Source organism: Ixodes scapularis, unplaced genomic scaffold (genome assembly GCF_016920785.2).
Source record: "Ixodes scapularis isolate PalLabHiFi unplaced genomic scaffold, ASM1692078v2 PGA_scaffold8__174_contigs__length_109621045, whole genome shotgun sequence".
NCBI classification, from domain to species: Eukaryota; Metazoa; Arthropoda; class Arachnida; order Ixodida; family Ixodidae; genus Ixodes; species Ixodes scapularis.
The window spans coordinates 106,063,316-106,089,212 of record NW_024609883.1 but is presented as its reverse complement, the minus strand read 5'-3'; the positions used below and the strand labels follow the sequence as shown (position 1 = coordinate 106,089,212).

The window sequence follows — 25,897 nt, the reverse complement described above, 5'->3', positions numbered from 1 at the left end:
GTGATCGCAGGAGTTGACTACTTTTTTATTGATAAAGCTTTTCAAGAGTGAAAAAAAAGCATAAATGTCTGGGCTTTACATAATGTACTGTGTTAACCAGTCATATCATGACCATCGTATTTGTCGTCATCATCATCATCATCATCATCATGAGGGCCTCAGAAGGCGGACCTGGACCAGGGTGTAAGATAGACAGGTGGGGAAACGAGAGCCAAATGAGCGACCGGATTGTGTCCCCCTTGATTTTCTCTTTTTCTGTGGCGCCATCTATGTGGAGCACCGCGAACTCTCACTCCGGGTGGGCGACCTTTGGTGACCGGCTGAACTGACGGAGATGGTTTCTCGTGGATTTTCAGTTGAGGACTGTCGTGCACTCGTTTTATTTTCCTCACTCTCCCACAAAGTTCCATGCAAATTCGATTCCAATTTTTTTCCTCTCGCCGCAGCGCCATCTGTCGCAAATCGGGGGTACCCGCAAGCAGACGAATACACAATCCGGTCACGGCGCTGCGGTAGGCTTCTATGGGCCGTTTCCCCACCTGTCTATCTTACACCCTGATCTGAACCCACGTGATGATCAAGCTTTAGGCCTCCGTGAAAACAAAAACGGACGCTTGCAAAACACACACACAAAAAAAAAATATATATGTATATATAATTCCCTTACAAAAAAAAAAAAAACGTACGGAAGCGGATTGCTGGACGCTATATGACGCAGTTGTGTGGTCCCCCGCGGCTTTGAAGTCTCCTTGCAAAAAGAGGAGGACAAAGAAGTCCTATAAATGCTACGCATTTAGAAGGCCTCTAGGAAGTGCCAATAAAGCGACCAATTTTTTAACTGGTTTTACTTCTAGTTTTTTAATGTCACAGTTATTTATTTTACTCAGGAATGCTAAAACCTTTTGCTCATCAGTTGCTTCTCGAAAAGAGAAATCATCTTTACATTTGACACAGGAGAGAGAATTTTCATTGTAGGTGGTGCGCTGTATCTTGGAAAAAGTTGATATAAAGGCAATTCGTTAAAGGTGTACAAGGTATATTTGACGATCAATATCTAAGTCTCAGGTAGAACCCTTAGTAGGAATGAACACTTTATTTATGATTTCACAAACTATGTCAGGGCTATTCCTAGTTCTATCGCTAAATGCTCACCAAGAACTTAAGATACTAAGTAAAGATTGAAATGAGTTCGTAACACAGTGTTTAAAGATATATTTTATTAAATGTCTAGGATGGATTGCTATGTCGTGCCATTTCGATATGGCGTCTGTTAAATTTTCTCAAAATTAGAAATGCAACCCTTGTTGCCAGCCTTAGCGCAAACTTTGCAATAAACGTTTTGGTGTACGTCTTAAATATTACAGCTTGAAGTGGCTCCAATGTATTTTAAAAGCAAAAAGGTACATACTATCTGCATGCTCGTGCCATATACTTCTTAGTAAACATCGCGATGAACGATATATTATGATTCCATGGAACAAGTAAAAGTCGCTGAGAAGCGAATTAATAATGTATTCTGGTATGGACACTGATCATTTCTACCAGGGACCATAGTTACTTGGCCTGAGAAAAAGATGATAGCTCACTTCTTTGAGTGCACGCACCAAAAGAAAAAAAAAAAAAAGAAAACCAGGAAGAACACAACAGGTAAAGACCGCGTGACTATTTGGCATAAGCTAGTGTGGGGCAATTTATTGCTGTTCTAACTCTTTTGATACTTCCGTCTTCAAGCTGCTTTTGGGGAAGATACTGAACATTATATTGTTTTTTTTTTATTGTTTCACTGTTATATTAACCAGAATGCGCATTCGCATACATATTAGCATTGTGGGAGCACATAAACAGCATAAAAACCTAAAAAGAATATCAGACACCTTTTCAGCGTTTAAACACTATTCACGGGTCTGAACACGAAGACTAGAATGTCTCAGGATAGCATTATATCATTCTTTTCAAGTTGGTGACGGTCATACGAAAAAATTCGTCAAGGCACACACCTTTGGATGTCTCGGTGAGAGTCGTGGTGAGGAATTTTTCAGTGAGGGTCGTGGTGAGTGATGTCTCTGCTAACACATTCGAGATTTTAATACTTCTATAAAGCTAGTTTTAAACAAAGATCCTAAAAATAGGACTGTGATTGACGTGTTTACAGTGTCCGGGTGTTCTCTCAAAATATGTTTGAAGCAAGTGCGACTTGCAGTCGTTGCTTACGATAGGAAAACAATGCAAACAACAACAGCACATCACTGTCAGTTCGGACAGGAGTGACCTTAAACAAGGGCAATGTGAAGAACTAATAATGCATGGAGTTGGGCTAGTTGGTTTGACATTGATGGTGTGCTGCGCTGCGTAGTTACGCAGCGTAACTACGCAGCGCAGCACACCATCGATGTGAAGAAATACGCACGAAATTGGTTCTTCTTAGTTAATTTGCTGGCGAATAAAATGCAGCGGCGAAAAGTCTTAGTGTGGTATACCCATACCTCGGCAAACCTCACTCATGAGGGCCCTCACTCACCCTCACTCACCCTCATCTTCACAGGTGAGGTGAGGGTGAGTGAGTTTTTGAACCAGGAAAATTCATGAGTTTGAGGGTGAGTGAGAGCCGTGAGGGCCGTGAAGGCTGTGAGGGCGGTGAAGGCCATGAGTGCCTGAGGGTCGTGAGGGCGGTGAGGGGTATGAGGGTCATGAGTGCGTGCGAGTCGTGACGCCGGTTAGTGGCGTGAGGGCCATGAGTGCGTGAGGGGTGTGAGGGCGGTGAGGGCAGTGAGTGCGTGAGGGCCGTGAGGGCGGTGAGGGGTATGAGGGCCATGAGTGCGTGAGGGGCGTGAGGGCGGTGAGTGGCGTGAGGGTCATGAGTGCGTGAAAGGTGTGAGGGCGGTGAGGGGTGTGAGGGCCATGAGTGCGTGAGGGCAGTGAGTGGCATGAGAGGCGTGAGGGGCGTGAGGGCCATGAGGGCGGTGAGTGCATGAGGGGTGTGAGGGCCATGAGTGCGTGAGGGGCGTGAGGGCGGTGAGTGCGTGAGGCCCCTTTCAGACGGAGCATCTTTTTCAGCAATTTTGGTGTTGATGGCGGGTTGTTCTCTAGCTTTCCCTAGATCGACACGAATTGCTGAGATGGGGTCCGGCTCGAAATAATCAAGCAACTCGGAACAATTCGATGACGTTTGAAGCGGCTGCATCCAATCAGGGACGCAAAATTTTCACATGATACCTCGTGCCGCAGGTGATGACACCGAAAGACTTTGTTCTGGTTTGAAATCGATCGGTTTTGGAAATAAACTGTTTCGGAATGGCACATTAGTGTCCTCAACGAGATTGAAATGCATAAAACACGTTTGTAACGCGTAATTGTGTCTAAATAGTGCAAGGAAAATAAAATTTTATGATGGTGATGGCGAATTGCAGCTATTGGATGCTGCGTGTGATCGCGGGCGGCCTGTGTTGCTGGTGTTGCGACGTCAAGTTTCTGGGCGAAATTGCCCCATCTGAAGCTGTCCTGAGTGGCGCGAGGGCCATGAGTGCGTGAGGGCAGTGAGGGCGGTGAGGGCCCGAGGGCGGTGAGTGTGTGAGGGGCGTGAGGGCGGTGAGTGGCGTGAGGGCCATGAGTGCGTGAGGGCAATGAGTGCGTGAGGGGTGTGAGGGCGGTGAGTGGCGTGAGGGCTATGAGTGCGTGAGGGCCGTGAGGGGCGTGAGGGCCATGACTGAGTGAGGGGCGTGAGGGCGGTGAGTGGCGTGAGGGCTATGAGTGCGTGAGGGCCGTGAGGGCGGTGAGGGGCGTGAGGGCCATGAGTGAGTGAGCGGCGTGAGGGCGGTGAGTGGCGTGAGGGCCATGAGTGCGTGACGGGCGTGAGGGGCGTGAGGGGCGTGAGGGCCGTGAGGGCGGTGTGTGCATGACGGGCGTGAGGGCCATGAGTGTGTGAGGGGCGTGAGGGCGGTGAGTGGCGTGAGGGCCATGAGTGCGTGACGGGCGCGAGGGGCGTGAGGGGCGTGAGGGCCGTGAGGGCGGTGAGTGCGTGACGGGCGTGAGGGCCATGACTGAGTGAGGGGCGTGAGGGCGGTGAGTGGCGTGAGGGCTATGAGTGCGTGAGGGCCGTGAGGGCGGTGAGGGGCGTGAGGGCCATGAGTGAGTGAGCGGCGTGAGGGCGGTGAGTGGCGTGAGGGCCATGAGTGCGTGACGGGCATGAGGGGCGTGAGGGGCGTGAGGGCCGTGAGGGCGGTGAGTGCGTGACGGGCGTGAGGGCCATGAGTGAGTGAGCGGCGTGAGGGCGGTGACTGGCGTGAGGGCCATGAGTGCGTGACGGGCGCGAGGGGCGTGAGGGGCGTGAGGGCCGTGAGGGCGGTGAGTGCGTGACGGGCGTGAGGGCCATGAGTGTGTGAGGGGCGTGAGGGCTGTGAGGTTCAGTGAGGGTCAGTGAAGGGCTGAAGGTGAGTGTGACTGTGAGGGTGAGTGAGGGGCTAAAGGTGAGTGTAGCTGTGAGGGTGAGGGTGAGTGAGGGGCTCAGGTGAGTGTGGCTGTGAGGGTGAGGGTGAGTGAGGGCGACCTAAAATGCCGACCTCTGGGTATACCTACTTGACGTACCTACTTGGACAATGAACATTTGGAATACCAAAATGTATTCGCATTGTTCGCAAGACTAAAAACGAGCTTGTGATTCTGCGGTGTTTCGGTGACGACTACGTCGAAATACGCATTGCTGGTCTCCTGTGAAGCCATTTTGCCACTGATTAAATTGCGACGAACGTAATTGGTGGAAACAATGAGCATCAGATGTCCGCACATTTTCATTCAATAAAGATGGACATTTCAGCACGTAACCGCTTTTGTTCAGCTGTTTACTCTTCAGTCCGCTCCTTCCTTTTGCAAAAGGTACTGGGCAACTGCGGCACATTCATCTAGGCTCTCGCCTTCATACCTGCGCTTGGGCGCATTAAGGAGAGAAGCATGACGCATAATAATTATCGCTTCGCAAGATTTCCCCTTGGTACACTGGTTCAGCGTCGCGCTCGAAACCTTGGGGTCATGGGCTCAGTGATCCTTAAAGGCGCTATGAAACGAATTTTGTACTGGAATAAATGAATTTGGATTGGGATTTTACTAACAGCATATCATATAATGGGCCAGAAGAAAGAAGGTGGAAAGTCAAAAGGCCTGTTTGTATCTTCGTGGCCATGCTGCCTGAAGGTACGTCGGTATGCTTTGTAGTGAACGCTTCTTAGCGTTTTGTTTGTTAGCTTTTTTTTTATTTTGCCGCCCTGCGGGGCCTTTTATTACTTAATTAAATTTCTGCTTTTACTTCAACCTCTGCGTTCCGTCGCATCTCTGTTGACTTCACACCGGGCGTGTACCTATCGCTTATCACCAATCCGAATCTGGCATATCTTTCTTTTTATGTAATTTATCGTTTTTAAAACGTATTATGTTATATTTATTAATTTCCCCCACTCGGTGACAATAACAAAGCTTTTATTCGGAGGCTTTAATTGCCACGTCAGGGCCGCATCTTTTTTTTTTTCCAGGTAAGGCGAAAACGGAGTATCAAATTTGTTGAAGAGAGCATCGACACCATAGGGAACAAGATAAGACGGACAAAAACCACGCATCTCTGCTTATAAAGGCGGAAAAAGTCAGAGGATAACACGGCAAGGCAGCCAGGCAAGGATAGCCCGCCATACGGGTGTAGCATAATCTAATAACCTCTCTGTTTCCGGTTCTCGGAAAGTCTGACGTGCGCGGTGATTAAGAACTACCAGATGCAGACTTGAGAAATTCTTTACTCACGAACTTGAACTCAAGATCACGCGTCGTTGCGTTCTTCGCCGCAGTTCAAAAGTCGGTCTCTCCGCAAGTTCAGTGGGTACGGGAACACATGCAGCGCTGAGGAACCTCGGATCCTCTAAGAAGTGACGTGCACTTTTAGACGGCAAACACGCGCTTCTAAAAGGCTCATACTGAAGCATTTTAGTTCTTCCTAAGACAACAAGACTCTTCCAGAATTTTCTGAAGATTACCAATTAAGGGACAGTCACTCCTCAACACCAGTTTCGATGACTGCCGGACAAGCGCCGGCCTGTCCTGAATTGCAGCGCTCTTTTCTCTGCTGATTATGGCCGAAACGCGGAACCAAGGCCAGACAACTGGCCATTCTCGCACGCCCGCCCGCCACGGCTTCCTTCCTTCTCTCGTAGAAAACAAAGAAGTGTAGCCCGCGTAGTGCGCGCGCGTGGCCAGGTGATAAGGAAGGCCTCGCTGTTCGAAAGAGCATGACATTGCAAGATTGAGCTTCGACTTTTGACCGTCGGAGGGCAGGGCAGCTGCCGCCAAGATGCGCTTGGATAAGAATCCAAGACCAGAGTACGCGTCTGAATGGAAGGGTTTTCGAAAACATGGTAAAATGCTCGGCATGCTTTACACTTGTCTAAAGAGGGTTGATATAGGGGTTATTGGTGATGCCCATTAAGTTTCTAACTGAAACTGTGGCCTTCAAATGAACCAATAAAAAGTTACTTTCTAAAAATTAAAAAAAAACTATTTTTTCTAAACGTTATTATTTTTTTCCAAATCTGCTCTTGTGCAGACACCAACACGGCATCAACCTCTCTTCTGTGCGATGCTTAGTTTTGGCAGGAGCGATTTGACCTGCGTTTTCTGAAACATCCTGTATATATATCACACGGCCAGTCAATGGCGAATGGGCTGTGGCAAATACCCAAGGAGATCACGTTTTCGTTGTATGTATCCCAGTGTATATGAACAATCCGTCATCGAAATACCTGACCTTTTAAGGCGTGACAGTTTCACACCAGACGTTTGTAGTCGGGTAGTTAATTTAACGTGACAATCAATTAACCTTTCTAAAAACAAGTTATTCGCACGCGCAGGCCACCCTCACGCAGCGGTGAAGGCACGAACTACGCATGGGTCTCAAGATGAAAGTTGTGCTACCTCTCCCGCCTCATCCGCTAATCATCTGAGTCGCGGAGGAGGGGGGAAAGGTAGTGCAACTTCCTTTTCTGGGCGCTAATCGCACTTCGAGCTTTCTTCACTTGGTGTCGTCATTATGTAAAAAAAAAAAAAAAAAATGCATTGTCTGGCCTCCGAGCCTGTATCAGTGGAAGTGCTTAGCCGGGTATTTTGTAATCGGTGGCTTTTCTGTATAGTTTGCATTCCAGGAGGAAGTCTCGCGTGCCCCTAACGTTAAAGAATCCTTTGGGAAAAACAGGATAGTTTCCGCGTTGCTCTCAGTTGGCAACGGTCAAGATGGAATACGCGCCTCTCCTTATGCTCCTTGTGGCCTACGCGTCAAAAAGCGGTAAGCCTCGCTTGTGAGATAAACTACCTTATAGATAAGATTTCTTGTCTTCTGAGTTTATGTTTCGTCAAATTTGGGCTGTGTGTGTGTGTGTTTTTTTTATGCTTAACATTGTGAGTTTATCGGAGTTTTAGTTTGATTCCTAATTCTCCGAAATTCGGAGTTCAATTTCGTAGCGTTTCATAGTAAAAATAAATAAATTAATAATATCCGGGTGTAAACGTATGCTAGATAAAAGAATAAAACGCGCTTGTATCAAAAAGTAATTCTACAGCCGTATTTGGCCATTGGTTCCCATAGCCACTGGAAAACATCTCTAAAACTCAACACGGAGGCTACAAAGAGCTGTCAACCACAAGATGTTTCAAACGCAGCGACTATATTTTATTCGGGACATTTATACCCGTCATCCGCAGAGTGCCCCTGCACTTGCAGACGGCCCAATAATTAGCTACAGTTGACACACAACTACAAACGACTGTCAAAGCATAGCCTCCTCTATTAGCCCCGAGAGCGAGCACAAGCGTCGCTGCGGTCGCCGCGCCCGCATTGGGTGAGGTGTACCGTGACGTCAGGGGGAGTACTCCGCTCCGCGATCTCGCATCGGCTCACTTCCCAGCACCGGTTTCCTGGTTTGGCGTTGAGTGCAGCAAGCTCTTCGAGGAGCTGGACTTCGTTTACCCGGTGTGCAAGACGTTGAGTTAGGCCGATATTAGCGTTCTTCCGTACATTTTATAAGTCTGCTTGTCCCTTTTACCTTTAAAATTGGGTTACAAATCCCGAAAGCTTTCGGCGGAGGCAATTCCGCCGATGAACCTCCCCGTCCGTCCACACGACACAAGGCAATCTTTCGAGGGGTCGGTGAAGCGGTGCCGCAATCGTTTCAGACGCTGGAATTCTGTTCCTTGCACGTTCATGATTTAAGACGATATTACATCCCGCTTTCAAGGCATTTGAAGTGGCATTGATATCATGGGCCTTTGGGTGGTCGGAAAATTAGCTCGCGACTCTGACTCTGCGCTGCCACTCTGCATGCGCTGGTTCGCAGATGTTTTAAAGGCCGTGCGTCTGATGATCTTGAAAGTGCTCGTGGAACAGAGTTGTTTTACATAAATGTAGCTTCTTCGTGAATTAATTATATAGTTTATACACGTATGCAGGCATATTTCTTAGAAGCTGCACAATTACTGGAAATTAGTTTGTATGGTAGCAGCAAAAACGGCCGAATTGCCCCCAGTTGTTTGTATGATATGTGGAATATTTATACTTTTTCCTGACATTCTTTATTCCAGCCTGTTCCGAAAATACACCGTTTAGTCTGAATTGTCATTTCCAATTAAAAGAGACACTGCTGCAGGTCCCCAAAAGCTTCCTCAACCTCGAAACTTCCTACAGCTGGACTCTCTGACATCAGAGGAAAACAGGAGTAAAAGCAAGCATTCGAACGTCTGTCCAGTGGTAGATGCAGCACTAGCAGCAGAAAATGCAGAACCTGTGAAGGGCGACAGTCTGCGTGAGAAAAGCTTCTGGTATTTTAGCTTCAGGACAATTCGATTTAAGTAAAATCTCAATTTTAGGGCTTAAGGGGCTAATAACGAGCTAGACACCTTCGCTTACGTTTGTTATACATTACTTTAGGGTTGATATAAACAAATCTACAGATACCACCCGTGTAGTCCATTAGAGGGCACGGCGGGACCACCACGGACGCATCAATGAACCCCTTCTTATTACTCGCACAGGTCACGCTGTGGACTGCACTTGATTGTGCATCACGGTGCAATGCGCCAAGCAAGTTCGCTGCGTTCATCACCGAGCAAGACCACGTGGAAACAGAAGTGGGATGTGGCTTGATGACTCATCCACCCTTCCAAGCTTCGACAACAGCGCCATCTTCAACGGGGCATATAGCCACGCACGGTCTTCAAGGCTTCAGAGGGCACGGCGGGACCACCACGGACGCATCAATGAACCCCTTCTTATTACTCGCACAGGTCACGCTGTGGACTGCACTTGATTGTGCATCACGGTGCAATGCGCCAAGCAAGTTCGCTGCGTTCATCACCGAGCAAGACCACGTGGAAACAGAAGTGGGATGTGGCTTGATGACTCATCCACCCTTCCAAGCTTCGACAACAGCGCCATCTTCAACGGGGCATATAGCCACGCACGGTCTTCAAGGCTTCAGAGGGCACGGCGGGACCACCACGGACGCATCAATGAACCCCTTCTTATTACTCGCACAGGTTCGTAGAAACTATGGAAAATGTTTTCGTAGTAATAATAGAAATATTATTGTCCTGCCGTGCCTGGCAAAGTGTTTTTCGCTGATTGATGAAGCTCTAAGTGTTCTGATTCTACTTGCCGGTGATGTTGAGCGAAATCCCGGTCCTGAGGTTAAGCAACTTCTTCAGGAAATGCGTTCAGCTCTACAGGCTTCAATCGACAAAGTTTCTTTGCAACAGTCCACAATGGAAGAAACAATAAAAACTAGGTTTGCTGAGTTAAACGACTCGCTTAAAGTCTTAACCCAGCATACCGAAGAAATTAATCACTTAAAGTCAGAAGTCTCGTCTCTTAAGAAAATAATTACTGAGCAACAGCAGAAAATGGAAGATTTTGAAGATAGAAGTCGCCGCCGAAACCTAGTAATCTTTGGCCTCCCAGAAACGGAAGGCGAAATCCCTGCTCGTTTAAAGCAGCATGTGTTGGAAGATATTTTTTACACTAAATTGGGTGTTACAGTACAATCAGTAGAAAGAGTGCACAGGATCGGCGTAAAAAGAGCCGATAAGACAAGACCCGTCATGCTAAATTTTTTTGACTACAACGAGAAAATGCATGTTTTGCAGAGTTGTCCTAAACTAAAAGGTTCAAATATATCAATTAGTCACGATTACTGCAGAGCTACACTTAACAAGCGGTCAAAATTGTGGCAACATGGCAAAGAGTTCAAAGCCCAGGGCCGCAAAGTGACTCTGGACTACGACCGCCTTCGGGTGGATGACACGGTTTATATTTGGGACGATGTTAACTCGTGCCCAAAACAGGTTCACTCTACAAATTTCCGTCCGAAACAAGTTCGCCAATCCAACTCTGCTCAGGCATCTTCTTGAAACGAGTTTAAAACGCTTCGGATAAGTGTGCTGAACGGAAGAAGTATTGCTAACAAATCCCAACAATTAGAAGAAGTTCTCCTCCTCTACGACCCTCACCTACTGGCGGTTACAGAGACATGGCTGTCACCAAATATTACTGATTCCGAAATTATACCCCCCTCACATAAAATAGTAAGACGGGATCGTGAAGGACGTGGTGGAGGCGTAGCTATAATAGCAAAGAAAGAAGTTGATATCATTAGGCTTGAAAACATTCCGGAACACGAAAGCATTTGGTGCGAAATCCGTTATCGAAATATTTCTACTTTATTTGGCGTCGTTTACAGACCGCCCAATAGTCCTGTATCATATATTGAATTGCTGGCAAACTATCTTGATCGCATGCTCACGCCTAATAAAAAATGTGTGCTCACTGGCGACTTTAACCTACCTGGGATTGACTGGAATGCGTTAGCTATCTCGGGCTATCATGACGTCGAGAGCGCACGCCTGCTTCTTGACTGCTCCCACTCGAGTCACAGAGACAACTCAGTCAATCCTAGACCTTATTTTTATCAAAGATTTTCCCGGTGACTGTACAGTCTCTACCGCAAATGGAATCGCCGATCACAAACTGGTAAATCTAAATTTGCTTATCAAAAAAACAACACCAACGCCCCCCCTTAAGACTTTCATTGATTTTTCAGCTGCAGACGATGAATCAGTTCTTGATTGTTTACATTTTTCTTTCACGAATTTTGAGCGTATCGATGACGTCTCTCTTCTATGGGAAACGTTCAAAAGCCTCGTCACGTCCTGCATAAATCAGTTTGTTCCGATCCGTCGAAAACCAATCAGAAAACACAATCCATGGATTAACCGTGAGATTATTCACCTTAAGAGGCGTGTCAAACGCAAACGAAAGGCAAAAAATAAAAATAGCTCAGAGCTGAACGTCCTGAATGATGAATTACTCAGTAAAATACGCATCGCACGTGATAAATTTTATGGGCAAACTCTTACTTCCTTTTTATTAGAATCACCTCAAAAGTTTTGGCGTTTTCTATCTGATACTAGTGAACGAGTCGAACAACTAAGAATTAATGGTATTGTGTCAACTAACGGTAAAGAAATTGCAAATGAGTTCAATGCCAGTTTTCACAGAGCGTTTACTACACCCGATTCCCTTTTGATTGAGAATGACAATTATGCCTCTTCATCCGCTTCTGTTAAAATGCCAGATGTGGTGCTCAGTCATGAGGGCATATTTTCGCTTTTGTTGAATATCAATGTAAAGAAATCATGCGGTGCTGATGCTATACCTAATTCCTTTCTTCATCGCTACTCGGAAATAGTCTCCGAGTACCTTTACTTGCTTTTCAGTGCCTCACTTAATCAATGTTCCTTACCAGCAGATTGGCTAACGGCTAGAGTAGTTCCAGTATTTAAATCAGGTGACAAACTAGACGCCGGAAATTACAGACCTATTTCTTTAATAAGCACATGTTGCAAGTTACTTGAGCACATAATCGCTAACCATATATCTCGTTACCTAGAGTCGACCAATTCTTTTGACAAGAACCAACACGGATTTCGTAGAAACGTTTCCACAACGACTCAGCTAATATCTGTAGTCCACGATTTTGCAGCCGCGATGGACAATCGTCACCAAATCGACGCAATTTTTTTAGATCTATCTAAGGCGTTCGATCGCGTGCCTCACAATCTGCTCATTGATAGATTGAAAGAGGCAGGACTTCCTGATAGGCTGGTTCGTTGGATACAGGCCTATCTACAAAACCGCTCTCAATTCGTTGAACGTGATGGCTCTAAATCTGATAACCTACAGGTCTTGTCGGGTGTACCACAGGGCTCCGTGCTCGCACCGTTACTTTTTTTGATTTATATTAACAACATTTCCAAAAATATTGATGAATGTGTTAGTGTTAAATTGTTCGCGGATGACTGCGTAATCTATAGCCTTGTCAAAAGTTCTTCCTGTCAGACTACATTGAATGAAAACCTTTGTAAACTTGCGGACTGGTGCGACCTTCAGAAAATGAAAATTAACTTCTCTAAAACCGTCTCAATGACACTGACTACTAAAAAAAAGCCCCTTTCTTACATTTACCATATTGGCAACCAGTGCATTCAAGAAGTTTCCTCTGTAAAATACTTAGGTCTCACAATTAAAAACAACCTAAAATGGGACCAGCACATCAACAACATATGTGCCAAAGCGTTCAGAAAGCTATGCTTTCTTCGAAGAAAACTCAAAGGGTGTCAGTCGGCTGTGAAACTTGTAGCTTATCGTTCTCTGGTTCGCCCAGTTCTAGAGTACGCCTCTATTGTGTGGGACCCGTATTTGGTGAAAGATATTGCGGAGGTGGAGCGGATCCAACGTCTTGCTGCAAGATTCATCCTATCTGACTACCGCACTTCATCATCAGTAACTAACTTGTTAAAGCAGCTTGACCTCGAACCGCTCCACCTTCGCCGACAAATCTCTAGGCTGAAGTTTCTTTACTTACTTTATAACAATTCATCTGGTCTATCAAGTGACACTTATCTTCGCCCTGTGCCACAAAGGTCAGCTCGACTAAATCATTCCAAAGTCATATGCCCATACTATGCCAGAACTAACCTTTTTCAGAAGTCATTTTTCCCTAACACAATTGAACAATGGAACTGTTTGCCGTCATTGCTTATGGAATGTACTCATGTAAACCAATTCGATCATTTGTTAACTAAACTCCTTTTGTAACCCTCCCCTGCTTGGGCGGCGCCGCTGCCTGCAGTATATGTAAATAAATAATAAAAATAAAAAAATACTATCTGAATCCAGCAAAGGTCAAATGCAAGCAATGTATATAATAAATGTTCCTTGTTTTTTTTTTTTTGTTTACTTTGCTTCTGCACTTGGGCTGTCTTACTTGTGATTCTCTCTCCATGGCCCAGATTGTATTTAACATGTTACTCGAGCAGCATGCAGCTTTTCTGCTTCGGCGATATTGTTTAAAAATAGAGATACAAAAAAAAAAAAGAAGTATACATAGCCTGCCAATTCATTCAGACGATCAGCAGCATTTATTGTGCGAGATGTAAATCTATAGTGATGCTCCTGCAATTGTGGCCATATTTCTTTACTTTCATATACCAGCTGTGATTCATGCGTTGCCTGCCCTGTGAACCATGCTTAAAATGTTGGTTGAAGTTTCGCCTGGAGCTACAGGCCATACCTCAACAAAGGTTCATAAAAAAATTTACACTTCCTACGAAAAACACGCCCCCCCCCCCCCCCCCAAAAAAAAAAAATAAATAGAAACGAGCGCGCCGTCAGCAAGCGTCGTCACAGCCTCCACAGGGCGAGCGGGCCGAGTCGGGGAAAAATTCTCTCCTCGCCGTGACGTCACCCCGGTTCGCCGTAAGGGGGCACCACGCGAACTTCTCGGGGCTAATACGGAGAAAGCCTGGCACATCGACGACGGAACAATAGGGCGCGCGGCCGCAGTAAAAAGGAGAGGAGGAGCGCGCCGAACGGTGACCAATATGGTAGCGCAGAGCAGAAAGGGCAGACCTAGACAGCGAGCGCTTGGGTCATGAGCGGCCACTCCCCGAACCACGCTTGTTTTTGTGTTTTCGTCACCGTCGTTTTCGTACTCCGGGAGAAACGGGCGAGGCGATTCGAAAGGGCGCAGGGAGAAACGGGAAAGGGTGGACGTTGAGTTTCTCCTCTCCACGATAGCGACAAGAAAAGAGAGAGAAAAGGAAAAGATTGTCTGCGTTTGGCCGCTCGCTCTTTTGTGGCGCTAGCAGCAAAGGTTCTCTCCGCTCCCGTTTCTCCACCCCTCCTTTCCCATTTACGGCGGCCGTCTTTTCACGCGACGCGCCAGGCTTTCTCCGTATAGAGGAGGCTATGGTCAAAGGGTCCACAGAAAACAAAGGACCCTCTAAAAGAATGGCCAAGGTCACTTCCATCCACCGACGAACCTGTGGAACCTTTGACCATCTTTCGTAGTCTCGTGTAAACTGTAGCGAGCCCTTGGGGCGCGTGCAAGTGAAGCTCGGTGTGGAGATGACGGCTATAAAATAAGGGGTCTAGGTGAACTCGACACAAGCCAACTCGTCGTAGCCAACTCATCATAGGTAAACTCGTCAGATAGCGCAACTCCTTACACGGGTAAGTCGTAACAGGGGGCAACTGAGCACTTGTCCACTTCGTCACAATTTACCTTTTTTCGCCGATCTTGCGTTTGCAATTCGGCTTCGGTAACTGATGAGAAATAAATATTAAGCTGGCAGCTTGAGAGTTCGTGCGTATGGCGCGTGCTTTGCTCGCTATCTGAAGCGACGAACACGCACGTGCTGGGCTGTTAATATTGTACGCTGGGCCGTACTTGAGAATGGTGTATTGTCGGCGACAAGTGAAGAACGCGCAGGTTAGCTTCGCCATGCTTTAGTAGGGGTTCGCGATCGTGCTATCAAGGGAAGCGAACTCATTAGCCCATGACCGACTATAACAACAACTCTGAAGCATGGAAATAATGGGTCTGGGAGAACTCGTTACGAGCCAACTCGTCATAGGGCGTTCGAGAGTGGTGATTTTGGCCTTGTAACGCTCTCTATCTCTACAGACCCGGAACACAGCGTCGGGGTCTTCTCGGCTAAGCGCATAAGAATACCCTTCGCACAGAAGCATGGGAAAGCCACGCTGGGTTGTAGTTAGCTCCATCTTACGAAACGCGGTCGTGCTATCTGAAGGTCCGAACATTTTGCCCCTATATAGTATATATATAGACGTATTCGCAGCCGCCTCAAAGGAAAAACTCCTTTGGAGTAGAGAGAAAGAGAGAGAAGAGAGAAGAAGTCCTCAAAGACGAAACCTAACTGCTACGCTTCCTAGCATCCCGGTGTGGAGGTCTGCATACGACAGGGTGACCCCTGTTTTGCATTGCGTAGTAAGTTCCGACCTAGCAAAGCTTCAAAAAAGGGTCAAATTACAAAGGGACATGGAAAGTAAACACCGAAAAGCCGATCACAACCGCCCCCCACAAACAAACAAAAGGAGAATCCAAGTTTGAAACTGCGACAAGTTCGATGAGACCACTTTTCTAGTTGAAGCCCCGCCCTCTAAAAAAAAGTCTGTGACGACCTTTCCAAGAACGAGAAGGTCACTGCGACCAATTTCCCTACTACGGGCTCACCTAGAACAAGATGCCCTCTTTGACCAGTTCACCTATGACCAGTTTCCCTATGACGACTTGGCAGCGACGAGTGGGCCTGTTCCCAAAATAAGTGTCCTGAATAAAATATAGTTGCTGTGTTTGAAACATCTTGTGTTAATACTTGCATTCGACGTAATAAGCTGCAGTTTGAATTTTTATTACATATGATCAAGTCTGCGAAGCTAAATGATTAGGCTTTGCGTGAGCGATGAACTGCGTTCCTAGAAAGTCGGAACGTGGCTAAAGGGTATATGGTATACAGCTGACGAATCAGAGTGTTCGCACACACAATGCAGTTCAAAGTCCAGATATTGTATTTCCATGGGGTTACCCGTGCCGACCGGTGTCTAACGATTGGTCCTGTCATCCTCTACGCTCAGGAAAGGAGTGACAAAATTAGTCGGCAATGGGAATTCGGAAACGTGCTAGCAAACGGAAAGCTGCAGGCACTGGTTTTGCTCGGCCGCTTGTGAACACCGAACATAATCTCATGTATATAAGCAAGAGCGGCTGCGCTATTGCAGTTTTGTTTTTCTGTAGGCTATATATTGTACCGAATGGCGTTCTGCGATGAACAACTGACCGTTTACAACCCCCAAGCTTTTTTAAGTGTCATTTCTTTAGTTGGAGTGTTTGTTTTTCCGCTCAGTGAGCGATGTTTAAGTTCGCAGTATTTCAGACCCATGCCTGCGTTCCAGAGCAGGTATGTAATAATGACAAACGACGAATTCAAACAACAATGACCGTTTGAAGGGTCGCAGGGCTTGTAGAAGGAGCACCAAGATCCCGATGGCGCTAATTAATATTAGTAATTGGCGAGATTTGCGTGTCACATATAATAATTAATGACCCCGCCCTGCAAGTTTACAAGTGGTAAAGTACACTTACAAAAGTAAAAGTACGCAGACTGTAAACAGTGTTTCCAATTCTTTATTATTTCATACACCGGATCGGCTTTTATCGGACGCAAAGCGTTTTCTGACTTTCCCTTGTTTTCAAAGTTTTCGAGAATGCGGATTCGATGTGTTGACGCTATAGGACCTAAACAGAAGAAATGAACGAACGTTATTTATTGCGATTCGCACTGCTTACTTGCCTTTCACTTTATTTGTATTGTTTACATGCACAGATTGTTACTGATTCAGTGTAGTGCGTGAGATCTTGACGGTTCTCTTAATGTCCGCGATGCCCTCGCTACTTTGGCTTGCAAACCCGCCTACAGAAAAGCGGCGATGCCGTGTTCGCACTAACAGTGTCGAACAGCGTACATGAATGCATGTATAAAGCAATTTTAGTACAGTTTGTAATGCCGTGACTTTAAAAAAACAACGCAGTAACTGACTAATATTTTGAACTGAACTGAATTTAATTGGCTTTATTTAGACAATATAAGTCCAGGATAACTGGGCAAAAGAAAGATTAATTCTGCCTGACGTGGCCCTATATCACCGCTTTACACTGCTCAGCAGGCGAAAACAAAAAGAATGAACATTAAAGAAGTGTGGGAAGATACAATAGCATATCAACAACAATCAACGCATCGTATTGTGTACAGAGCTTATACAATCGTTCGTGCACTTCTTAAGATTTTGGAAATAAATGAACCAGGTAATACAACTGATACGCAATGAAAATACAATCTGAGTATTTACTGAACGTGACATGACAGAAGGTACCGCTTTAGGCTTAATTTCGTCTACGTGACTGAGAAATGTTCCAAGCTATTTACTACACCTACGAATTATTCGCGACGTTTGCTCTTAGAATCAAGCGCAGGAAAAAAATTACTAACTTTTCCCTGTAAAAATGCATTACCATAAGTCAATTTCAAAATAGCTGCCGTCTGCTTCAATTTGAGACAGCACACTAGCGCCAGTTGTACCCCTAGCGTACATTATGATAACTCTTTTTTTTTTTCACCGATGCTAGGACGCTAGACCAGCAAGAAAGTTGTAAACTTTGCTGGACTGTTTTGGCGCTAAGCGTGTAGTCGTATGGTCTGCAGGTGTTGGCGTACGAAGTAATAACTGTTTTAATGCAAAACAAAAAAAGAACTATTTGGTTAAAGCCGAATATTGACGATTTATTCCCAATCTTTTGTACGAGTAACGTGAGCGCTGGCAGCGTGTGCGCCTGTAGGTTTTCACTCGCCCTACATTAGTGATGAAGCGTGAATACAGGCGCTGCATTAGTGTTGAATTAAGTTCAACTAAGAAGCGTTTTGTATGTATTGGTAATTTGGCAGTCTGGCAAAGGGTCAATTCAATGTGCCAAAAGTGACGAGTTGGCTCGCAGTAGTTTACAAAAGTCCGCCATTGGTATCACGCTCTCCCGTTCTCTACCTAAATATCGGGAGGGTGGGCAATAAACTGATTCAGCAACGTGCAAGGAGTTTGCAGTGTGATGGAATGTGCTGTCCTACCAGCGCGAAAAAAGAGCAAAAGCAGCATCTCGCAGAAGTCACGCTGATTGGGAAAATATTTGCAAGGCGTGAAAAGCTCTTCTCTATATCTGTTGGCCTTCGTGTAGGTCGAAAGAAATCTTCTTGAAGGTTTGCTGGTACGTGCTGACGCGAGCGCGTTAGCAAATGCTCTGAACAAAAGGAGTGCGTGCTGCGTCCCGCCTATCTCGTCCGTTCAGCGCGACCGTACCTTTGACTGAAGTGCGTTTGAAAGCCTCGCTTCCATGTACTTATCATCCCATTAACCTGCCGAGGAAGCGCTTTTCAAGTAATGCGCCGGGCATGTTATCGCCCAATGCAGTGTCAGCCGGAGCTTGTTTTCGTGTTTCTTCCTATGGATGTGGAGAAGATGTTCCTTTAAAGAATGAAATGCTATTTAGCGGAAACCCCCAATTCCAAAACTTTGTCCATCCGTCCGTGCATTTTCCGCTAACTTTAGCGGGGAAATTGACGTCACATGGACTTCACGTCTCGGAACCATAGGTTTCTATTTTCATTCTGTTTCTATTTTAGATTTGGCGGGGAAATCGATATCACGTTGCCTATTACCAAGTCGGCTTCCCAGCTAAACTTAGGGGGAAATTTCATGTGACCGGAGGCCACTTGAAATGTACACCAATTAACTTTCCCCGCTAAATTTGGCGACAAAATTGACGTCACGTGATTTATGCGCCAAATTAGATTCCCCCCTGAATTTAACGGGGAAGTTTACGGTAGTTAATACTCTTCACGTGCCCAAAAGGAGTGCTTTACGCTTCCTAAACACATTTCATACATTTAAGCACTTTGCAGATAAAAATCACCACCATTATGTTTCATAAATTTACATTCGGGAAATTTGAGCATAGTAGATGGAACGCGGAAAAATACCTTTGAGAGAAGTTTATTTATCACTCGGTTCATCGAGAACAATTTTTTTTTCTACGCCTGCATAGCGCTCTGAGACAGCCTGCGTCTAAAAAGTGCGATCGAAATCTCCATGCACTTTTCCTCACCTGCGCCGAAAGGGGACAACAAATCGGTTTGGTGGCACACAACGATCTTCCAACTATTAGGGCTCAAAATCTATAACCAAATATCGAAGAAGGTAAAATTAAAAAAAAAAAAAAAGGCTCGAGGTACACCTAGGCACTTCTTTTGAGTTGTGAATGCGGAAGTATGTAGTACATCATTCTACCGCCCCCTTATTTCGTCTGCAGCGAATTTCGTTGCCGGCGCTGCCTGCGATGAGAGGGCGCCTCTTCTCACCGCTCTGACCTTGGACGTTCCGTGCTGGCGCGCTGACGGACACGCAGCGCCATGGGGTGGCCGGTCATTGAAACTGACGCGCAGCGTCAGTTGCAACGACCGGCCACCCAATGGCACTGCGTGTCCGGCCAATGGGAGCCTTGTCGACGCGCGCCAGCCAATAGGACCAAAATTCCATTTATCGCTCTCTGGGTGGCACCATTTTGTTCTACCGCAGCGCCCTCTCCACACGTTCGGGAAGTTCAGCGGGTTCGGCAGGTGTTGGTTCGGCGGGGTAAAACGAGAGAGAGGGCACGCGCTCGACTCCGCTAGCAGACGACAAAACGGGAGTTTGCCATTCTCCGTCTTTGGGCTGTATCGGCGGGCTGTACGGAACATCGAACTCTCGCTCGTGGCTGCCGTTAAGAAGTGGTTCGCGTTCTTAGAATAGTTGTGTCTACTCCAAAATCAGCCTATAGCTCTCTGTTGTTTTATTTCTCTAAATGATCAACTAGCATATCCTTTTTCCGTTACTTAAATAGCAGTTGAGTCAGCCGGCAGTACTACCCTCAACTACTGCGTGTATTGTGGCAGGAGAGCACGTTTTATTTATTATTTCAGACTTCCACTCATGGTCGTTGAAGGCCTACACCAGTACGAACTTTGTATATTAAAAAAAGGTACAGCAACCGGATTTATTTTTCGCCAAAGAGTTTTCCCTATTTTTGTTTTTTATTTGCTCGCAGGTAACAGCGCAATTGGACCCTGTGAGTCTTTATATCTAGCATAGTATTACACGACAGCTGGTATACCAAAGTTTGCGCATCTGCGCTTGAAAGTTCCAAAATGACGCGATTTTAAACAGAGTTTGCACGGCAGCGGGAAGCTAGCTACAGCCCACTCGGCGGAGCGGACGACGTAGGAGGTGAGAGGGGGAGGGCATTATTTTCTCTTTTACCCTCTCTGCTTTGACCCTAATGGAACGGTCTATAGACCTTTGCAAAAAGAGCTTTCTGGCCACCACCATTTTGCGAACCGACTGACCCCTATCGTCCAGAAATTTCTTCCACCCGCCTGAGATGTGGAAACCCGGTCAGCGGGACTCCCCACCTGCATTGTGCATTCGGAGTTCGCCGGCTTTTCTTGGAAGTTTTTACTTTATTTGCCTGTTTAGCATGCTTACCCTTTGTGTGTTATCTTCCACTGTGAGAACCAGGGAATACCAGGGCTCGTAGCCTGCTCGGCCTTCGCAGGAAACGGACGAAGAGAGCGAACGTCAAGCAGCCTGCGACGCGGGAAGTTCGACGTTCTTGGAGGATTCTTTTCGTTGAGATAATCTCCAAAAAGCCTTCCCGGCTTGTGTTTCGAGTCTTCGCGAAAAAATAGCTGATATGGTCGGGTCCGGGGTGTGGGGACGGAATAGACAGGTTCGTTCATTTGCTTTGAAGCTGTGCAAAAAAGCAGCTCTCTTCTACATGTGCCCCAAAACACGCGGGATTCCGTCCGATCGTCGTGAATTCCTGTGTGGTCAAATATTTTCGACGGTTAAGACCTTCGTAGATTGACACGGCTGAGTGAATGGTGCCGTAAAAAGACCAACATAAAGTGAAACAAACATTCCAGTAGCATTTGATCTGTCTCACACGGACTCACCAAAACAGCTTTCATTTTTTTTTTATTTTTGTTCCCAAAAATAGTGCAATGCATTCCTAAAAACCTCGATAAATTATATTCGCCATGGAACGCACAAAAAAAAATAGAACGCGGATATTTCGCCTCCACCAGCGTCCGGAAGTGCGACTACGCAGGCTGCCACAGCCCACTGACGAGAAACTCCACAGCCCAGCGCAGTCGGGCAACACTGACGTACCCTTTCAAAACCAGGGACGTGAACTGTAAATCGCTTCGTTCGAGACTGCCGCTCCTTTGGGATCGGGGAATTTTGGTGCCGTTGGCTAGCTTTGCGCGTGATTTCATAGCTGGGAGCTGGCTTCACTTGGAGAAAGGATTTAAAGGGGCGCTGCAACGATTTTTAGACTTGGGCCAATTAACTACGGAAATTAATTTGTGTCACGCATGGAGCGAAGAACAGAAACCCGTATTTTCTTGCAAGCACTAGTTTTTACGTTAAAAAAAAAAAAGAAAAAGAAACAAATTGAAGGTCAAAGTGCCTCTCAATTCTCCACGTCGCCTTTCGAGTGATGTACTCTGGGGGATCAGGTGGTTTCCCCTCCGGTTCTCTCTTTAAAGACCCCAGCCGCTTGCTCCGCGATTGTCGACTTTTAAAAGATTAGCATGGTCGAAGGTCGCGGCGAGCGATCGACACAAAAGACGGTTCGCCACGCAAGTGACGGCGAGTGTAGCAGTGGAGGGGGGGACATGCTTCGTTCACCCTTCCGCGTATCCCCCAGAGTACGTCACACAACAGTTCCGTTAACCACTGTGGGATTCTAGTTTACCCCAAAGTCCTCAGTGAGGCAAATACCCACTCCGTAACTCGTCGGTTGCAAAAGGTGGGTTTCGACTTACCTTGCTGATCGCTGTGAGGCAAAACCCACTCCGCAGTCCGCTGCTAGGGCGGCTACGGCCGGGTCCGTCCGTTGGTTGCCGCTAGGCTCCGGTGGACGGGAGACCACACCAAACACAGGGATACCGTAGAAACGTGTTTATTGGCCTTACGCCACACGCTTTGCGCCCGTAGGCGGAACAAAAGAGAAAAGAGGTTGGCGCTGCCTTAATTGACAGGATCACCAGGAGAAGGGTCCGCGCTGCCGGAACTGGCAGGAGCACGGAAAAGGGGGAGCAGGAAAATAACGATGAATGCTCCGTCGAGCGTAGCCCCCCCTAACCAAGAGCCCCGGCCACAGGTGGGTGGCCGGCTTATGTAGCCTGCGGGAAATAGACGCGCCCGGGGAGGCCGGTAGAAGGTCACTCGAAAACGGGACGCGTCCATAATCACTCCCAAGGGTGTGCCGGTGGCGCGTTCACCCAAAAGGGCAAGGGAGAACCGGCCCCTTCGGGGAATTCGGCCTCGTGGTTCCTTGTATCCGGGAGGCCGACGCCATTGGTGACGACGACTCCCACGGCCTGCTTGAAGCTAGGCCTAGATAGGGATAGAGGGAACCCAATGGTTCCCACACTCCCCCCTTCTTAAGGCTTAGGTAGGACTTGGATAAAACAAAATGTCCTACCGGCTCTTAAAAACAAAAAGAACTAAAAAAAAAAACGACCGCGTCCGGTGCCTACCCCCACATGCCGGGGTTCACAAATACGGTCTGCTGCGACGTTCCCGGCGTTCGCTCACCGTTGTGGAGGTGGTTCGTGGAGCCCTTTGGACGGGAACAGCCGGCCCCTGGACAGAGTGTTGTCCGTCGCCGCGCGGGTCCCGAAGTCGAAGGGCGGGCAGGACCCCGCGCAGCCGGCGGTCCCGGTGGCGCGCGTAGCCGGCGGGCCGCTGGTTCGGTCCCCTGGTCCGCTGGCGTCGCGGAGCTGCTCGAGGAATCACCAGCACCCGTGGACCAAGAACGCCGTCGAAAACCCCGGAGCCAGGAAACAGGCTGACGCAGCCCCCGAACGGCCCGAAGCACCGTCCTGGCTGGAGATCCTCTTCGTGGATGTTACAGTGGAGTCATACTGCGGCAGAATGACATCACGGTCTCACCGCTTGTGACGACTGCTCTCGCCGTGCCCCTACGATGACGTAGTGACACACGTGAGCCTTGGCGGCAGTAACTGACCAATGGGCGTTACGTCTACCCTTTCCCTCAGATGCCGTATGTAGGGGAATCCCCGTACGGGATGATCCGGAGCGAACATGGAGGTGGCCTTGTATTTAGGTCACGGCTTGCCAACAATGGTGGCTGACGCGTTCGCGAAGGCAGCTGGTGCATTCTTTGCCCCTGCACTTCCCTTAGTGTGACATTTCGCCACTTATTGGGACTGCCTTTGCGAAACTCCGGATATTAGTTTCTCCGAGTTCGCAGATTGTAGCGGGGCGCCTCGTTTTTGGCGTCGTCTCGCGTTTCGCGTGCATTCTTGCGCAAGAGTGGCTTTGGGTTTTGCTCCTCGTTTTCCCTTCTGTGGTAGGGTTTGAGATCGCAAATATGCACTGGCCCTCCGACTTTTCGTGACTCTTGGTCAGTCAGCTTGTACACGAGCGGTGAAAGTATTTCTCGCACTTCGTACGGGCCCAGCCACTTTGGTGCCAGCGAAGCAGAAAAGCCTTTGCTGGCATCGCTCAAAACGTGGTTTCGTCTGAGCACGAGATCGCCTACTTTGTAGCGGAGATCTCGGCGAGAGCGATCGTACTGAGCCTTTTGTTTAGCTCGCGCTACCCCGAGATTGCGACGGGCCTCCGAGAAGGCTTCCGTCATCCGAGTTTGTAGCGAGCGCGCGTGTTCAGTCTGTGTCGACTGCGCGTGGTTTGCCCCGGCGTTCGCCCTGAGGACACGGTCCATGGGATTCGCCAACTCTCTTCCGAATGTGAGGAAGGCGGGGGTGAAGCCTGTCGAACGATTGACAGTGGAACGGAGAGCAAACCCAATTTCAGGAATGTATGCGTCCCAGTCGCGGTGCTTTTCGGCAAATGCTGCCAGCATGGGTTTGATGTTTCTGTTACATCGCTCCGTGATGTTCGCCTGTGGGTGGTAGGGTGTGGTTGTTTTGTGCTTGATGCCCAGGGCCTTGCAAGCGTCCACAAATACCTTCCCGACGAAGTAGCTTGCTCGATCTGTTAGGAGAGCTTCCGGGAACCCGCATCGGGTGAATACCTCCATGAGCTTCTCCATGATCGCTCGGGCTGTCAGCTTTCGTAGTGGGAAAAGTTCTACCCATTTGCTGAAGTGGTCCGTGACAACCAACAAATATTGGTGTCCTTTGGGGCTCCTCGGCAAAGGGCCGACCACGTCGCAAGCCGCCAAAGACCATGGTTCTTGGCTGTGGGTCGGCTGCATTAGGCCCGGAGGTTTGCCGCCTCTTGGTTTGAAGCTTTGGCAAGTGTGGCACGTGCGGGCGTAGCGGAATACGTCCCTTTTCATGCCCGGCCAGGTTGCGATGTGACATAACTTTGTGTAAGTCTTGGAGCCGCTCGCATGTCCGGCCAAGTGCGAGTCGTGATAGTAACGCATTACTGCGCACCTCAGACTTTTTGGCACAACCACCTTGAACACATTATCTGTGTCCTTCTCAGATGGGATATACTTCAGCAGGAGCCCATCGGCGTTCAGCAGAAATTGATCCAGCGTGTCAGTACCAGTACCAGATACATCCCGACACTCGGCGTTTACTGCAATACCAGCAGTCGTACGCCCGGCGGACGCACCGCCCGACTCCACGGAGTCCGACTCACTCGAGAGTCCGTCGATCACCTTTCGACAAAACGGATCATTCTGCTGAGCTTTCAGTAGCTCTTCTTTGCTGAACACGATCCCCACTGCGCTCACTGCGTCTACGTGGTTCACGCTCTCGTCCGAGGAGGTCAGTGGTGCTGCCTCCTTTTGGGACTGAATTTCGGCTTCGCCGGGCATTGCATGTGCCGTTGGCTCGGCCAGGCTCCCCGCGGAAAGATTTGCGCAGTCTACGGGGGCTCGCGACAGTGCGTCGGCCACAACGTTTGTGCTGCCTTTCCGGTACCGCACGACATAGTCGTATTTTTACAGTAGCAAAGCCCATCTCGCCAACCGCCCTGCGGGTTCGCGAAGTCTTGACAGCCATATTAGGCTCTGGTGATCTGTTTCGATCGTGAATGTGGTCCCGTCGACATAAATGTCGAAGCGCTTTAAGGCAAATACAATAGCCAAGCACTCTTGTTCGCAGGTGCTGTAGTTCACCTCTGCCGGCACGAGCGAGCGGCTAGCGAAAGCCACGGGACGAAGCACACCTTCGTGCTCTTGGAGCAGGACCGCTCCCAAGCCCAGTTTGCTCGCGTCCGTTTGGATCACGAAAGGCTTGTTCAAGTCGGGAAGCTTTAGTTCCGCGGTGTCCGCGAGTGCTTTCGAAGTGCAGCGGAAAGCTGCCTCCTGCTCGGGACCCCAACTCCAGCTCACGGCTTTTCTGAGTAGCCGCGTTAGTGGCGCTTGGAGGGAGGCGCAGTTCGGGATGAATTGGCGATAAAAATTCACCATTCCCAAATAGCGACGGAGTGAGCTTACGTCCGTTGGTGCGGGGAACTCCCGGATAGCTTCTAGCTTCTCGGCGTTTGGCGCAATGCGTCCGCAATCGAGTGTGAAGCCGAGCAAGTTGATTCGGGTTTCGGCTATTTGAGCCTTTTCCGGGTTCAGCGTGATTCCCGCGGCTTTTAGCCGGTCGAACACATCCTTCAGGTCTCTGAGATGATCTTCGAAGGTGTTCGAGTAGACGACAATGTCGTCGAGATAGGCCATTGCATGTTTCCATTTGGCTTCTCCCAGTATGCGGTCGATCAACCGCTGGAACGTCATGGGCGCTCCGCACAGACCGAAGGGCATTCTTGTGAATTCGAAAAGCCCGCGGTGACAAACAAAGGCCGTTTTCGCCTCGTCACCTCTCTCCATTTGAACTTGGAGGTAGCCTCGGCTGGCGTCTAAGGTTGTAAAAT

General features: G+C 48.1%; 1 protein-coding gene across 2 annotated transcripts in view; it reads left to right on the top strand.

Moving 5' to 3' along the window:
- The first annotated feature begins 7,153 nt into the window (after positions 1-7,153).
- Positions 7,154-25,897, top strand: part of LOC8025147 — a 33,752-nt gene continuing 15,008 nt past the window's right edge. Inside the window, exon 1 of one of the 2 annotated variants that reach the window (XM_040207510.2) lies at positions 7,154-7,312. In XM_040207510.2, coding sequence (XP_040063444.1) covers positions 7,261-7,312 — 52 coding nt within the window. In that variant the 5' untranslated portion in view covers positions 7,154-7,260. The remainder of the gene's footprint in view (positions 7,313-25,897) is intronic. The other variant, XM_040207509.2, reaches the window with a different exon arrangement.